Here is a 14,491-nt window from a genome sequence, read left to right on the forward strand (position 1 = left end):
AGCAACAGGCAGCTTCCCTGGTAGTTGTTTATAATGCCCATTCTGTTCTTTATATTGCTAGCACTTTTATTAAATGTATTTGTCCTTTGGTAATATTAGTCCTTTTCTCCCTCACAATGAGAAGTATCAGGAAGATGAGAGGGAAAGAACACCAGATATCTATTGACCTTGGCTTGCACCTTCATAAAAACCTAATTTTTAGCTGTAGAAATTACATACAGTCACCTTATATATGAAATATGACATTCTTAAGCTAAAATGTAAAAAAAAAAAATCGTAATTACACCATCTCATTTTTCATTGAGAAATTCAAAAGCCTCCAGTGGGTTGAAATTATTATTCCTTTCTGTTAAGTCACTCACAAATTTTTCCTTGTAGAGACATCAAGCTGCTTGTTTGATTCAAGCGAATTTTAGAAGATACAAAGGAAGGCAGGTCTTTCTTCGGCAGAAGTCTGCCGCTTTGACCATACAGAGATATATACGAGCCAGGAAGGCCGGGAAGTGTGAAAGGATAAAATATGTTGAATTAAAAAAATCTACAGTTGTTCTACAAGCACTAGTGCGTGGTTGGTTAGTAAGGAAAAGGGTAAGTATTTTTAAGTAGAATACCTCAGTCTTAAGAAATGAAGGTATGTGGTGTTAAATTGTGTTAAGAAATTTTAGATTTTGGAGAATAATTTCAGAACTAATAATATAACCAGTATAACCTCTCAGCTTCTGCAGAGGCCTATAACAAGATCACTGGTTGCTATAGATTTTTGTTTTATGAGCCTGTTTCTCATAGATGCTCACCAAAAATGCAAACTAATTTTTTTCTTGTAATGAATCTTAACAAAGGAACTGAAAGAAGGATGAGGGAGGAGCTCCAAATGTGAAGGAGGTTGTCATTCAAGTAGCCTTTTGCTACCACCCAGCAACTCTGAGGTGTTGTTAGCTACTGTTCCTGTGATAACTTCCACATCTTCAGCAAGAAAGAATCCCTCCCGGGGAGGTCACGTTTTTGGCATCAATATGCAAAGTGCTGTCAAAGACAAAATACTTAAATTAAAAAGGAGAAATCTCTTCTACTGTGTTCATTAAATACAAATTAGAGGTCTAAAGGCCACTATAGAGAGGTTTTGCTGCAAAGAGTCTTGTGCTAGATTTGTGCTAGACTGTCTAATAACCGGAGAAATCCACTCAGATAATTTTGTCTTACTATCACCGTCTCCCAACAGTTCTCCCAACATTTTTGTGAGTACTGTAATCATAGACTTCTCATATTATAGTTAGTACATTGAAAGCTTTATTTACTGTTATTGTGTAGTCCAGTTAAATTAAATGCTGTTCTTTAGTAAAGTGCCCAAAATATAATTTTGCTTTTTTATACTCTGAGTTAGGGGGTACACATTTGGAAATATTGTATAGTAAAAGATTATAATCACTTTGAGTTCCATCAATGTCAATAATTTCAGTAATTAAAAGTTAATTTATTATTGCTAATTTATATAATTCAGTATGGAGGATATACAAAAATAAACACTGATCGATTGTCTTAAGAGTCAAATGTGTGGTTAATTTTTTATTTCTCTTTTAGATTTCAGAACAGAGAACCAAAATTAGGCTTCTTCACTTCACAGCAGCTGCATATTGTCACCTGTCTGCTCTTAGAATTCAAAGAGCATATAAACTTCACATGGTTATGAAGAATGCTAAGAAGCAGGTTAATTCAGTCATCTGTGTTCAGGTTGGCTTTTCCTTTGCAGTAAAACTATGTGGTAAAATTTTTATGAATTTTTTATTTTAATAAATAATTTCAAAATACCTTATGCTAAGATCATATAATATTTAGCCTTTTGCTTTAGGATGACATATTTAGGATGGCTTGATGGGCTAGAAATAGGTTGATGTTTTATGATACAGGAATAAAGCTATGAATTATTTTCTGAAATAATTGTACTCATTTATACTTGTAGCAAAGTCTGAGAGTACCTGTTTTTCTACATTCTTGCCAACACACAGCATTAAAAGACTCTGGGTTTTGCTGTTTTGATGAATGGCAAATTGTATCTCATTTTTGCTTTGGATTTCCTTTGATTGCAAGCAGTTCTAAAAAATCTTTCGTGTGTTGACTATTCAAATTATTATCTGTGTATTGTGTGCTTTTTCTTAATGTATGTATATATGGGCTGTTTTTTCCATATACTTTGCCCATTTCTCTTTTGCATCTTCTTTTTTCTTATGATTTGTAGGTTTTTATGTATTCTGGGTAAGAACTCTGTATACATTAACATATACTTACTGGGGCGCCTGGGTGGCTCAGTCGGTTAAGCGTCCGACTTCAGCTCAGGTCATGATCTCGAGGTCCGCGAGTTCGAGCCCCGCGTCGGGCTCAGGGCTGATGGCTCAGAGCCTGGAGCCTGCTTCCGATTCTGTGTCTCCCTCTCTCTCTGCCCCTCCCCCGTTCATGCTCTGTCTCTCTCTGTCTCAAAAATAAATAAACATTAAAAATTTAAAAAAAAACATATACTTACATATAAAATACTGAGTTAGAAAACAAATTGCAGAAGAACACAAACAGCTTGATAGAATTTATATAAATTATGAAATGAAGGCCGTGTTGTACAGGGTTAAATTCACACCCTCCCCCCGCTCAGTGAGTGCTAGAGGATTTGTACCAGTTGGAGTGGAGAAGTAATGCCACTGGGGAGGATTGAAAGATATCAATCTAATGTTCTATTTATTTCATTTATGTATGCATGTGTATGTATGTATTTATTTATTTTAAAAACCTGAAGTAAAAAAAAAACAAAGCCTCTAATGTTTTAAACAGAGATGGTTTCGAACAAGATTACAGCAAAAGAGGTTTGCTCAGAAATGTCATAGTGTCATAAAAAGTCAGCGTGAACTTCAAGAACATATGAGCCAGCAAAATAGAGCTGCATCAGTAATACAGAAAGCAGTACGCCGTTTTCTCCTCCGTAAAAAAAAAGAAAAAATTAATAATGGAATCACTAAAATTCAGGTAACTGAAAACATTACGATGTTAGTTCCAGACTCTGGTTTATAATTCACCTACGTGAGACATCTAACGTGTTAAAAACACAGCCACATATATTTTAAAAAGCTGAGGTTCACCAATAAAATAACTCGTAAATGCTATGTCATTGCTAAGCCCTTTATTTTCAGATTTCCCTAGAGACATTTATGATGAAGACATGAAAAAATACCTTAGCATTTAAAATAGACTTAGATATCTTTGGTCAGTGAATGATGCTTCAGGTTATATACAGGAATATGATATATATTTTTCTTTCCAGAAAAATTGATTTTGCTATTTATTAGAACCTGACTTGAGATTTTATTTGCAAAGTGTCTGGTTACATCATATGAATTTACTGAAAATACTTGTTTTGTAGAAATAGATATAAATTCAAAACATCATAGATTGTAATCTTACAATCACTGTGTTTTGTCTCTTTAAGGCATTATGGAGAGGATACTCTTGGAGGAAGAAAAATGATGGTACAAAAATTAAAGCTATACGACTAAGTCTTCAACTTGTTAATAGGGAGATTCGAGAAGAAAACAAACTCTACAAAAGAACTGCTCTTGCACTTCATTATCTTTTGACATATAAGCACCTTTCTGCTATTCTTGAGGCTCTAAAGCACCTAGGTTAGTTTGTTTTAACAATATCTTGTATGAGGTTAGAAATGCATTTTTACCGTTGAGTGTGCAAAGAGTGTTATAATACAATATTAGCTAAAACTTCATTTTGTTGCTGTGAATTTATTTCTCTCTCTTTTTTTTTCTCCTCCTTTCAGAGGTAGTTACTAGATTGTCTCCACTTTGCTGTGAGAACATGGCCCAGAGTGGAGCAGTTTCTAAAATATTTGTTTTGATCCGAAGTTGCAATCGTAGTGTTCCTTGTATGGAAGTCATCAGATACTCTGTGCAAGTCTTGCTTAATGTCGCTAAGGTAATAATGTTTTGATAATGAGTTGTTCATTGGTCAAGAAATCTGATCCAGCAAATTAAGTTCGTGCTTGCTCACCACTGGAATTTAGATCGCCAAGTTAGAATTAATTTGTGTGCAAGAGTCTTAGGTGGGGGAAATGTTTAATGCATTAACATAATTATACATAGAAACACTAATTTCTTATAATTTTATTTCTTGTATTTATGATATTAATAATAATGATTACTAACATTTATCGAGTACTTACGATGAGCTAGCGTTTTTCATGCATCATTTAATTTAGTTCTTAACAATATCCTCTGAGGCAGTTCATGTTATTCTTGTTTAATAGAGAAGGAATAGTAATCCTTATAGAAATTAAGCCTCCTGCCTCAGCACTTGAATGTGATAAGTGGTAGGGCTGAATTTGGATACATTTTTTGTCCACCTCTGGAACTGGTGTTCTTATTCACTGCGTTGTATCAAAGCAGTAGAACCTCTTATAATCATGTCTGGCAAAACATGATTAAGATACTGCTTCAACTTAGTTACCCTGTATGTCATACTCTGTATAGGTATTAGAATTTACGTTTTTGGCGTTGGACTGGTGGCAGATATCTGTACTAAACTATAAATGCATGTAATCAAAAGTATTGAGATGACAAATTTATTTTCCCCAACCAACCCTTCAGCCACAACTTAGAGCACTTTATCCAGTATTTTCTTTCTGAGAAGGAGTGGTTAAGAACACCAGTGTTCAGATCATAGCTCTGCAGCTTACTTTAGGTTACTTAGCCTCTTTGTGCTTCATGTTCTTTAACTGTAAAATGGGTAAAGTAATAGTATCTACCTCATAATGTTATTGTGAGGATAAAGTGAGTCAATATATATAATGTGCTTCATACATAGACGTGCCAAATAAATGTTAACTGCTAATATTGTTTTGTTGTTATTTTTGTCTTGGTATCCTTCACATGATTTGTTCCCAGGCAAATTTCAATATGAATCTAGTGATACAAGGAGATAATTGAGGCAGGAAAAATATCTCCTAAATTTACTAGTTTCAAATTTATTTTATTTTAAAGCAAGTGCATCTTCCTCTCAAGAAGCATGCAGTAGGGTAACTAATTAAATCTTAGCCTTTATCAGTATTTTACCCTATGATTAACTATCACAGATAAGTTCTGTTTTTCCTGAGAGATTCTCACTAAAATTGCCCTGTTTTTGAGTTTGTTTTTATTTACTTCAAGGTGTTCATGTTCAGGGATTCTAGATTTGATTCACATTTTATGGCACTTTAAAGTAGGTGGGAAGAGAAAAATTACAATGCAGATATGCATATAAAATGGATTCAGAAATGATAGTACTATCAAAAATTCATTTTATGAAGTCCCTTGCACTGGCTTTAGATAGTCCAAAAAGTTGGTCCTAAGCTTTCTTTCTGCTTGGGCTCTAAGAGCATATGCATTTATTATAACTTTTGCTTTCTTTCTGTTCTCTTCAAGTATGAGAAAACCACTGCAGCAGTTTACCATGTAGAAAACTGCATAGACACACTACTGGACCTTTTACAGATGTACCGAGAAAAGCCCGGTGACAAAGTTGCAGACAAGGGTGGAAGCATTTTTACAAAAACTTGTTGTTTGTTAGCTATTTTATTGAAGACAACAAATCGAGCCTCTGTAAGTATTAATTATCTTTCTTTCAGGTATCTTTGTAGGTTTTCAGGTCTAAGACTTTTACACTTTTCCTTCAGTAATTATCACAATTTTTTAATTAAGTTCATTTATTTATTTTGAGAGGGAGAGAGAAATAGAGAGCAAGTGGGGGAGGGGCAGAGAGAGAGAGAATCCCAGGCAGGCTCTGCACCATCGGTACAGAACCCAACACGGGGCTCAAGCTCATGAACTATGAGATCATGACCTGAGCCGAAGTCAGATACTTAACTGACTGAGCCACCCAGACACCCCAGTAATTATCACAATTTAAATAGGGTTTTGTATATGTTCAAACCTGCCTTTTTTGTTGATATAAGAGGTGTTTCTAACATATTAAAGAAACTGAATTTCAAAAATAAAATGTACTATGGCTATAGAAATAGCCATTTCCCTTTTACTTGAGGAAAGAAACAAATGATCCTATCCAGGTAGAAAACCACATATATGTGGCTCCACATCCTCTTGTTGTAACCTTAAGTACATTTCAAGTTTTTCCATGGTGAGACCTCTCTAGGTGTTACAGTCGGCAGAGAGTTGACCGTAGGCTGTAACAGGATTCTGGCCTTCACTGTGAGAACAAAACCACTGAAGGATTTACGTAAGAGAGTATGCTTCAGTTTGGGTTCTAACATGACTTTGGCTACTGATTGAAGAATAGATTTGGGAAAGTGTGGATGTATGAAGACCGTTCAGTGTGGATATAGGGAAACCAGGAAGGAGGGAAATATAAATAGAGATAGAGATAGAGATAGAGATAGAGATAGAGATAGAGATAGAGATAGATTTATAGATATAAATATTAATATAAATATAAATATAGATACAGTGGTCTGGGTAAGAAATTGTACTTGACCTAGGGTTGTATTATAAGAGATAAGTGGATAACGTTGGAAACTAGGAAGAGAGAAAATTCACAGGCTTTGGTAACTCCATATAATACATATATTGACTATAATATTTACCTAATTATTCAGTATGGAGTTAAGTGTACAATTTTTAAATATTTGCCTTTTTTATAATTGTCTTACAAATTAGTTTATATAATGTTAACCAATCTAACTGCTAAATTTGGAAAGACTGGCTTTTGATTTTGTTAAAAGCTCATAAGTTTACACTATAGTGGTTCTTATTGTTGCTTTTACTAGCATAGAAGGGCTACAAAATTGTTACTAGTTTTAATAAATGTACATTTTCTTTTTTAGGATGTTCGAAGTAGGTCCAAAGTTGTTGACCGTATTTATAGTCTCTACAAACTTACAGCTCGTAAACATAAAATGAATACTGAAAGAATACTTTATACCCAAAAGAAGAATTCTTCTATAAGTATTCCATTTATTCCAGAAACACCCATAAGAACCAGAATAGTTTCAAGGTAAGCAGTAAATGTACTCTATAGTTTTGTGCCACTATCCATTCATTCATTCATTCATTCATTCAGCAAACATTACTGAGTATGTACTATAAAGCAAGGTACTGTGCTGGACAGTGGAGAAACAACATATGAGTAAGAATAGAATCCTTGGTAACTCTAAAGTAGACAATCTCAGTAAATAATGAAGCAATAACACTGTGGCTTTGGGTATTTAATAGTCATTCAATAAATTCATTGTATTAAATAGTTAAGTGCTAAGTCTAAAAATTAGCTTTTTATAAGCTTTGGCATATAAACTTTTTTTTCCTGCATGTAGGACAAACTATACTGCTTGGAAGCTGCCAAAAATCCCTCGTGGCCAAAATACCAACTTCCAACTCCTCCCATAATCCTCCTGGTACTTGAAATTTCTCCTTCTAGAGAAGTTCTTTATGAGACCTTGCATGAGTTTCCTAGAACTGCTGTAAAAAATAACCACAGACTCATTTATGCTCTGAACATTCTGGAAACCAGAAGTTCAAAACCAGGGTGTCAGTAAGGCCTCACTCTCTCTGAGGGTTCTGTGGCAGACTCTGTCTTTGACTTGCAGTTTCTGTGGCTCTAGGTGTTTTTTGCTTGTTGCTGTATAACTCCATTCTCTGTCTCTGTCTTCACATGGGCCTCTCCTCCTTCTCCCTCCTCTGTGTCTCTTAAAAGGACATATGTTGGATTTAGGGCCAGTTCCAATAATACAGGATGATCTTATCCTAAGATCCTTTAGTTATATTTATCTGTGGAGACCCCCTTTCAGAATAAGGTAACATTAACAGATGCTAAGGATTTGGATGTGGATGTATCGTTTTGGTGTGGGGGCCACCATTCAGCCAACAGCCAACCTTATAGAGATAATAGTAGCTTAACTAGTTTAAGACATGTAACTTTAGAAGTTTAAAAAAAAAAATGGGTGTTAGCTTACCTGGTTAACCAAGTAGACACCTCCACCAGTGTCAGAGAGTAAGAATGATATAGAGCTGAACTCTGTGCTTTAAGGCGCTGGACTTGTGATTATTGTACAGCATGGAATTACATAGTTCAGGAGAATGACCATAAATAAGCAAATAAAGTAACAAAGATTGTGGTTGCTATTAGGATAGAGTATCACTCAGAGGGCCTGCTAAAATTGCTGTGACTAGGAAATTGTCTCTGGGATATAATTACAAGAAGTAAAAGTAAGGAAGGACAGAAGATAGAGTGGGAAGGGACGTTGAAGCGTGGGTTTTGTTTTGGGTAAGTCTGAGGTGCCTATGAGAAATTAGAGGAAGAGACAAACAAGCCATTAGAAAATCAGGGCTGTGGTTCTGGCCAAAAGAATCAGTCTAGAGGTTTAAATTAGGTAATCATTAGATTCAGGAATCATTAGGTAGCATTCAAGACCATCACAATGAACGTGATCACCTCAGGGGAAGAGAATACCTAGAAAAGAAAGCCCCAAACGGAACCTCAGAGTAACCCCAATTTCTCCAGAATTGAGACAAGAGAAAGAACCAGCCAACAGCTCTGGACAGGAATTGCTGACTGGATAGATGCTGTTCCAGACTGGCGGCACATCAGCCCTTCAGCTTGCTGCTAAGAGGCTGTTAGCTGAGGTGTGAAACTTGCCCCTTGGACTCAACAAGATGGAAGCCGGTGGTGAGGCAGTGACACAGAAGCACGAGGACTGCCAACAAGTGCAACACATCAGATGAAAAATTGATGAGTCTATAATGATACTAAAGAAAAAACTCATTGCTTACCCTTGAAGGATGCTAGAGAAACCACTCATGATACTTACTACGGGTAAAAGGAAGGAGTCAAGTCTTTCCCATTTTTTTTTTATACATACTATATCTTAGGTAACCAAATGGTTGTTGTAGAAAAGTTTTCTATAAAAAAAATTCTGTTTAATAAATGCAGAAGGTATATGAAACTATTATTATTTTGTAGCCCCTCATGAAATAATAGGTGTGCTCTGGGCCATGAACATGCATGTTTGATAAAAGCTTTAGATGAATTAAATCGATGTTTGTGGCAGTAGTCAAATCCATTGATGAATCTCAACATCACAAAAAGATAAGACCACCCAATATTGTGTCTCCTGGTACACAAGACCATCCAAATATGATTCTTGTCACTAAAGCAAACCTGAATCACCTCACACCTTTTTGTGCTACTCTAATAAGTGTGACCCCCAGACCAGTGCCAGGCTGCAAAGTCCGTTACTGCTCTGTGTTGCTAAAAGTTCAGGAGCATAGAATCAGCATTTAGAAACTTAGGTAGTAATTTAACCATGCTACTACATAGTTTGTAAAGTCAGGTTTATTGGGATACAGTTTACATACAGTAAAATTCATCCTTTTTAAGTGTGATATTTGTTGAATTTTTTATGACAAAATTTGGTCTTCTGTTACAGAGAACTGTAGGAACATTCTTCTGTTAGAAGGTCTAAATTGGAATTATAATACTGATTTAAGGGACAAGTTTGTTATTATTTATGAATTTATTTATGACCCAGAATTTATAACATTAGAACTTCAGCTATGACTTTTACATTTTATTGAAGCAACATTAAAATTTTATTTTAAAATAAGCAAGTTAGCATTTTCTGAGTTTACCTTATTAATAAAAGATTTAATTGGTTTTGATGAACTAAATTAACTCATGATGTTTTATTTCCTTCCTTCCTTCCTTCCTTCCTTCCTTCCTTCCTTCCCTGCCTGTCTCCATTTCTGTGACTCAGCACTTCTCTGCCAGGCATAAATCCTACAGTGTTGACAATGCACTATTTTTTGACCTGGGTTAACATTAGCAGTTTGCTTTATAATTACTCATTATAACAAACTGTGTAATAGTTGCAAATTGGAATTTTGATTGCATATTTCACAATATAACATATAAATAGCACTTGCTTGAAACTTATTAATGAGGACCATTTCTATATATGATTTCTACTTAAGGAATTGGTAAATTTTAATACTAATTATGTTTTTAAAACTATAATTAACATGAATGAATAACTAGCTTCCCCTTTTATTCAATATAGTCACTTTTTTTAGGTAGAATTTACCAGCAGTGTATACATGCACCCTTTATATATGTATGCAATTCAGTGACTTTTGACAAACATGTACAGTTGTGAAACCACTACCAACTGAGATAAAATATTTCCATCACACCAAAGTTACCTTGTGCCTCTTTGTAATCAGTTGTCTCCTTTTAGCCCCTAGATTCAGGCAACTACTAATCTTATTTGAGTACTTTTAGTTTTGCCTTTTTTCTATGGTTACACAGATGGAATTATACAGTATATAGCTTTTTGTGACTGGATTCTTTTTTTAGCTTACTGTTTTTGAGGTTTACTTATGTTGATGCATAAATTAAAATTTCATTTCCTTTTATCACAGAGTACTATTCCATTGTATGGCTATACCACACTTTGACCACTTAACAATTGATAGATATTTGGATTTTTAACAGGAAAGAATAAGAAGATGGAAATGCATATCATAGTAGGGATTTATGTGAGAAAGATGTATGACCTCCCCTCTGACGAATGCTATTTTCTTAATGAAGTATGAGATTATAAACATTAGCTCAAAAGCACACCAGGGAGGGTATGTATGGAAGGGACATTTGAAAAGAAGAAAGGAATAAAATGGTTATCTTGGAGAAAGAGGAAGCATACTCGGCAATCTCAAGCACCCATTTAACTTTGTAATTATTGACATAAAATCAGTCAGCCTGCTTCTGCAATTTTTCTTTTCTTCCTATTCAGCTGTACAAGAATGGAGAAGGCAGATATTTGAATTCAATTTGGAATCCAAATAGAACCTTCTATTTGAATTTAATAGAGAACAATAGCGTTAATGAAATTTGCTAAGGGGATTATATTGATGGCCCTAAGCTAGACAAGGAGGGAAGTGAGATCAGCATTCGGATGGATGGATGGATGGATGGATGGATGGATGGATGATGGGTGCATGTTGAGGTCAGTGAATCAGAGATCTTAGGGTGGAAGAATATGTGCAGTGAACGTATTAAATCAAAAGACATGGATAGATCAGAAGTGGTGGGAGAATGGCAGCCTCAAATTGAGATGTCAGTGGTGGGGTACTTTCTGGGGATGACAAAGGCTCTTATGTGATCTCGTGGAAAAGGGTTGGTTAATGTAGAACAGAAGGAAAGGGGGCAAAAACTGACAGACGAGGTTGTTGGCTTTTGGGCTGCATGAATGTTGAAGTTACTAAGAATGGTGGCAAAAGTTGAGAGAAGATCAAGAACCAGGTTTACAAAGAACAAAACACCGGAGGTTGACAGATGACCCAGAGGCAGTGGTGAGCTAAACAGCATAAACTTCAAAGGAAGAAGGATGACAAGAAATGCCTGAAAACAGTAAACAGTAATAATATGAAGCCCTCTCACCTGTTAAAAGGGAAGCAATGTGCTCAGGAGTAGCCACATTTTAGTTCAGACAAAACAGTGAGGGTAACCCCTTGAAGAGAAGAACTTTGTTAATGCAAGATTTTTATTCTTTTCAGACTTAAACCAGATTGGGTTTTGAGAAGAGATAACATGGAAGAAATCACAAATCCCCTACAAGCTATTCAAATGGTGATGGACACGCTTGGCATTCCTTACTAGTAAATGTAAACATTTTCAGTATGTACAGTAAAAAGAACTATTAAAGCTAATCATGCATGTGTAGAGTGTTTTTGGCTTTCTTTTGTACAACTTCTAAAATCCAATTTTGTATTAAAATTAAAATGTATATATATATATATATATATATATATATATATATATATATATAACTAAACTGTTGTTTCTTTTGTTATTTTATGGCTTTCTGATTGTGAGAAACCACTATCTCATGAAATGATTATAACACTTATTCATGTCTGTTACCTTAAAATATTATATTAGTCTGAATATAATCATATTCCAGAAGGGAAAAGAATAGCTTTATTACTCTCATTTTATAGATTAATTGAAGCATTTTTCTAAAACAAGTTTTGAAAATACGAGATTCTGCCAACACACTTAGAAGTGACAAGGGGATAAAATAATCTCACAAATGCCCCCAGACAACATCTCCATTTGTTTCATTGACTGACTGGACCATCCAGACAGGCAGGGGAGCTCCTCTAGGGAAATTAAACTCCACCTGCCCTTGTATATACTAAAAACCCTAACCTTTGAACTGATTGGAGTTCTAATTTGACCTGGAAAGAGTATGATGTTGCTTACAAGAGAAACTTGTCACCTAGTCATATACATAGACCTGATAATGATTAGGTGTTAAAACCTAATTTGGCATTTTCAACAGTTTTGGGTCACTATTACCAATACTAACCCAGTGTGGTTTCAGGGCCACCAAAGCCTAATTCCAGTGGCTGTTTGAAATCTGATAGTGTCCCAAAATGTGTCCATATATGGAAGCCATAAAAGTTTTTAACTTTAAAACGAATCAGTAGTAGCTAAAAATGCAGAGACCACTTAACTACTTAGTTTTCTAATTTGTTAGAATAAGGATTACACCTAATTAATCTGAAATTGGCTGAGATTTGGTTAGGATAGCTCTGAAGACCGTTGTGGTATATCAAAGAATATATTGAAGTTAACTCTAGAATTTGTGATATTTCTTTGCTATTTTTTTTTCTCCCAATAAAGTGTTCTAGGAATTCTTAGTACTCAGTGTTTTTCAAACATGATTTTTGTTGACTCTCCCAAATGCTCTGGGTTTTTTTCTTTCATTTAAAGGGATTGTAGTATAAGAAATCTATTTTTTTTTAATGTTTTTACTTATTTTTGAGACAGAGAGAGACAGAGCATGAGCAGGAGAGGGGCAGAGAGAGAGAGGGAGACACAGAATCTGCATCAGGCTCCAGGCTCTGAGCTGTCAGCACAAAGTCCGACGCGGGGCTCAATTCACAGACTGAGATCATGACCCCAGCTGAAGTCAGACGCTCAACAAACTGAGCCACCCAGGCACCCCAGAAATCTATTTACCTTAGTAAATTAGGCTAGGATACAATGTTTATTGGTATTAATTTCCTTTAAGATGGTTTTAACCAAAAAGTATTTGCACCAGAAATATTTCTATGAAGTTAATACATGTAAGATGACTTCCACGTGTTAAAAATTTTCCGTTGTTGAAATTCAAACTAATCTTTTAAAATTTTATGTAATATCCTATATTTATATTAAGAGCATTTCTCCCAAATTTATGTGATAAATCCATATCATGATTCTAAGACCTAAAAGCTAAAAGGCCTGCATGTCTGTGTTGTATGTCATTGTATATTGGTTGGGAGGACTGGTTGAGAAGAAATGAAGCCTATTACTTCAGAAGTAGCTCTTTTCTCCAGAGCTAGTACATTATATTAAAGAAGAAAAATAAATGTATTCACTGCAATTTAATTTTAGTTCACATGAGTTTATTATTAATGGTGAAGTTAGGTGAATTTCAAATTAACCTTCCTGTTAACCGTAATTAACCCAAATGTCCAGTAGATGTCATTATAACCATACTGTGTCATTTTTTAAATTTAGTTTTAAATGATAGATAAATATATTGTTACATAGCAATGATTTTTACAAATAAAATCCGTGCTTTAGATCCTTGGAAATTTTATCTACATATTCCTAGCACAGCTTGTTATTCCTATTATACTTCGGCTTCATGCTTAAGAGGAAGAAATTCACAGTATGCATTCTGTATTCAGAATTGTTGAATTTTTCTCAATAGGTAGGTGACTTTTTTCCACATTTATTATCTTTAGAGCTTCTAATTTTTGCTTATAGCAATGAAAGCCTAGTACGTTTAAAAATCTTTACTGATTAAGAAAATACTATCTTTTGGATTGCTTGTTGCTAGTAGCTACATTTTGCTAATAGTCTTGCTTGCTTGCTTGTTTATTTATTAAAAAAAATTTTTTTTAATGTTTATTTACCATTGAGAAAGAGAGAGAGAGAGCACCTGGGAGGGGCAGAGAGAGAGAGGGAGACACAGAATCTGAAACAGGCTCCAGGCTCTGAGATGTCAGCACAGAGCCCAATGAGGGGCTGGAACTAACTAACTGTGAGATCATGACCAGTGCCGAAGTTGGACGCTTAACCAATTGAGCTATTCAGGCATCCCCTATTTATTTTTTTAAGTAAACTCTACCCTCAACATGGGTAGAGGGGCCTAAACTCACGACTCCAAGATCAAGAGTGGTATGCTCTACCAACTGAGTCAGCCAAGTGCCCATCTAATAGGCTTGGTTTTTAATTTGTGTATTGTTCAAATAGCCATTGATTCTTGGTGTAAAGAAAGAGTGATAATCTGTCTTTCTGTTTTCAATAAAGAGGGAGAATTCCAATGAAAAAACTTTGCTTATAACTTGCCAGAATTAAAAATAGTGGAGAGAAATATTTATTTCCAACTAATATTTGACAGCAT

General features: G+C 35.0%; 1 protein-coding gene across 2 annotated transcripts in view; it reads left to right on the forward strand.

The window, feature by feature from the left end:
• ASPM (assembly factor for spindle microtubules) overlaps nucleotides 1-11,745 on the forward strand; it is a 52,230-nt gene extending 40,485 nt beyond the window's left edge. For both annotated transcript variants that reach the window (XM_047076729.1, XM_047076730.1), the window contains 8 exons: nucleotides 379-588; nucleotides 1,579-1,728; nucleotides 2,815-3,006; nucleotides 3,467-3,659; nucleotides 3,809-3,963; nucleotides 5,448-5,624; nucleotides 6,863-7,032; nucleotides 11,586-11,745. In XM_047076729.1, coding sequence (XP_046932685.1) covers nucleotides 379-588; nucleotides 1,579-1,728; nucleotides 2,815-3,006; nucleotides 3,467-3,659; nucleotides 3,809-3,963; nucleotides 5,448-5,624; nucleotides 6,863-7,032; nucleotides 11,586-11,688 — 1,350 coding nt within the window. In that variant the 3' untranslated portion in view covers nucleotides 11,689-11,745. The remainder of the gene's footprint in view (nucleotides 1-378; nucleotides 589-1,578; nucleotides 1,729-2,814; nucleotides 3,007-3,466; nucleotides 3,660-3,808; nucleotides 3,964-5,447; nucleotides 5,625-6,862; nucleotides 7,033-11,585) is intronic.
• The last annotated feature ends 2,746 nt before the right edge of the window (nucleotides 11,746-14,491 follow it).

Source organism: Lynx rufus, unplaced genomic scaffold (genome assembly GCF_022079265.1).
Source record: "Lynx rufus isolate CCGP_SWC_20201006 ecotype Redwood Valley unplaced genomic scaffold, mLynRuf1.p SCAF_15, whole genome shotgun sequence".
Taxonomy (NCBI): domain Eukaryota; kingdom Metazoa; phylum Chordata; class Mammalia; order Carnivora; family Felidae; genus Lynx; species Lynx rufus.